This window comes from Mandrillus leucophaeus, unplaced genomic scaffold, assembly GCF_000951045.1.
Source record: "Mandrillus leucophaeus isolate KB7577 unplaced genomic scaffold, Mleu.le_1.0 Scaffold436, whole genome shotgun sequence".
Classification (NCBI taxonomy): domain Eukaryota; kingdom Metazoa; phylum Chordata; class Mammalia; order Primates; family Cercopithecidae; genus Mandrillus; species Mandrillus leucophaeus.
This window is the reverse complement of record NW_012104654.1, coordinates 2,278,423-2,281,155: the sequence shown is the minus strand read 5'-3', so window position 1 is coordinate 2,281,155 and position 2,733 is coordinate 2,278,423. Positions and strand designations below refer to the sequence as shown.

Here is a 2,733-nt window from a genome sequence, read left to right as displayed (position 1 = left end):
TGGGCTCCTCAGGCCGCGGACGGTTGCGGTAAGAAGCGAAGCTGCTTACATGGTTGCTGCGGCTTCTTGCTTCCCCCCCAAGGCTCCGCCCTCTGTTTTCCTGTCCCCCAATCCGCAATCTTTCCCGGGGGCCGGCTCCTCCCAGCCCGCCCGGCGCTCGGATCAGATGCTCAGGCAGAAGAAGTCCAGCCCAGATCGAGTCGTCCTGATCTTTTGCCCGAGATTAGGCCGCTTCAGCCTTCCTGGAAGAAGCCAGGGGGACTGCGCTCGTGAGCGTCACGCGTGCGGGGTCACCGAATGGGTGCTTGGTGCTCTGCACGGGTGCTGGGTGGACTGCGATTACCGTATGTGTTCGATACTGTGGGCACTCAATGTCACTGCGTTGTTGTAGACAGTTCACTCGTGTAGCACTGAACCGGAGTTAGCGAGGACCCTGTTTCCAGACCTGCATGACTCCGCCAATAACCAGCCATATGATCTTAAACAAATTGCTTATTTATTTAGGACTTAGACCTCAGGTGTGTAAAGTCGGATTAATAAAAGGACTCACTTCTTAATACTTTATTGAAATTAAGTAAATGCACTTAAAGCGAATGGCACAGTTCCCTGACCCGGAGTAAATGATGTTGGCTTTATAGTTAACTTTTTCATTTAGGTGTTGTGTTGCAAATACTGATGCAAATAAAGTTACCAAGCCCTATCTTGCTCAGCTTGGCTAGCGTTATTCGTTATTTCTGTCCTGCTAAGAGCGCAGTGCGGTTAACTGCAGAAAACATGCCCGCCGCAGTTGTGGGGCTTGGTAGGGGAGGATGGAAAGGAGACGAAACCTAAAGGGAAGTACAGCTTTAAATTCTGTAAGTCGTTTTCCTCAAGAGTTTTGTCAAATCCCAACCCAGTTTTCCTTGAGTTGGAAAGTACCATCGAAACCTGCAGGTTGATTCCAGTGCAAATCCCAGTCACCATCCTCAGCTGGGCCCTTCGGCAATCTTTCTGGGGAGTCTGTAGTCAGCTTCTCCCATACCTCATTACTGCTGCGCCAGACCACCACCACACCCCCACATTACCTTGACTATCATTCTCAGCAGAGAATCTTATTTTATACCCAAGTGAAATATCCCAAGTTATCTGAGCATGACCCTTAACAAACCTAATTCCCCCCCACCACAACATTTACCTACATCCACCCCTGCCCTCGTCTGCCTTTCTCCCTCATCTCACTGAGGAAGGGGCCTCTTCTTCCCCCAACTCAATCCTTTTGGCCCCCAATTCACCCTCTCCTGTCTGCGAGCTTGCAGCATATCTGCAACGTCCCCTTTTCCAATGACTCTTCCTCCTCAGCCCATAAAGATGCTCAAGTCTCTACCTTCCTTTAAAAAAATTTTAAAAAAAAATTTAAGATAAGCAAAAAAGGCCCTCGTAATTACCACCATATGTTAATATTTCATAAACCTACATGAAGTATAAAATAGGTACAGAGATCATATGAAAGGAATAAATCGCCCAGCCACGAAGACTGTAGTGTATGTAGAAACTCCATCTATGGTTTAAAAAAAAGAAAAAAAGTGCACTCCACAAACATTTTTTAGTCCCTAATTTAATCTGCAATGTGTTAGTTATATAAGCACACTGCACTAAGGATAAAATTATGAACATATCCCACTGCTTCACTTGACTAGCCTAAAAAATAAAAATATATGTGAACATTACACGGTCCATGTCCTCAAGAAGCTTACCATCTAATATCTGTATTAAACCGCTTACAGTTCAATTTCTGTGGAAAAGAGATTGAAAACTGGGCTACTGTTTTTGGGGAAAAAAAATCATTTTAGATTCTCACTTCACACTAGACATCCAAAATTAATTCCAGAGGAATTTTATCTGTAGAGAGATTATTTGTGTATATATCCTCCTCAAAAACTTTCATTCAAGCACAGATTTAGGATTCTTGCTAAATCAGTTATTGTTTGATGATATTATACTTCTATTCCTCTATATGTATTAGTAGAATTTTACTGCAACTAATAGCTTTCCATCGTTTTCTTTCTTTCTTTATATTGGTTAGTATGACTTTGGACTCATTTTTCTCCAACATGTTATAGTTCATTACTGCCACCATTCATTTCTATGCTCCAGGTGTCCCTGCCTTGGCCAGTGTGAGCCCCTTCCAGCAGACTCCTGAGTCCATTTGACATGCCTCCATTACTTTTTGAGCACATCTTACTTTTTGTTCTTTTTCTCTCTCCACCACCCCTTACCCCTGGCAACCATGATTCTACCCACTGCTTCTATGAGTTCAACATTTTTACATTCCACATATATGAGATCTTGTGGTATATTTCTGTGCCTGGCTTATTTCACTTAACATCATGTCCCCAGGTTCATCCATGTTGTCACAAAAGACAGAATTTCCTTATTTTTAAGGCTGAATAATGTTCCACAGTATATATATACCACATTTTATTTTGTTATTATGTTTTTTGACATGGAGTCTGTCACCAAGGCTGGAGTGCAGTGGCACAATCTGGGCTCACTGTAATCTCCGCCCTCCATCCCCCACCCTGATTCTCCTGCCTCAGCCTCCCGAGTAGCTGGGATTACAGGCACCTGCCACCACACCCGGTTAATTTTTGTATTTTTAGTAGAGACGGGGTTTCACCATCTTGGCCAGGCTGGTCTTGAACTCCTGACCTCGTGATCCACCTGCCTCAGCCTCCCAAAGTGCTGGGATTATAG

At 44.1% G+C, this 2,733-nt stretch overlaps 1 protein-coding gene across 1 annotated transcript in view; it reads left to right on the top strand.

The window, feature by feature from the left end:
- The first annotated feature begins 49 nt into the window (after window positions 1-49).
- LOC105549404 overlaps window positions 50-2,733 on the top strand; it is an 11,246-nt gene continuing 8,562 nt past the window's right edge. The window contains 1 exon segment of the mRNA XM_011993921.1: window positions 50-301. Coding sequence (XP_011849311.1) covers window positions 50-301 — 252 coding nt within the window.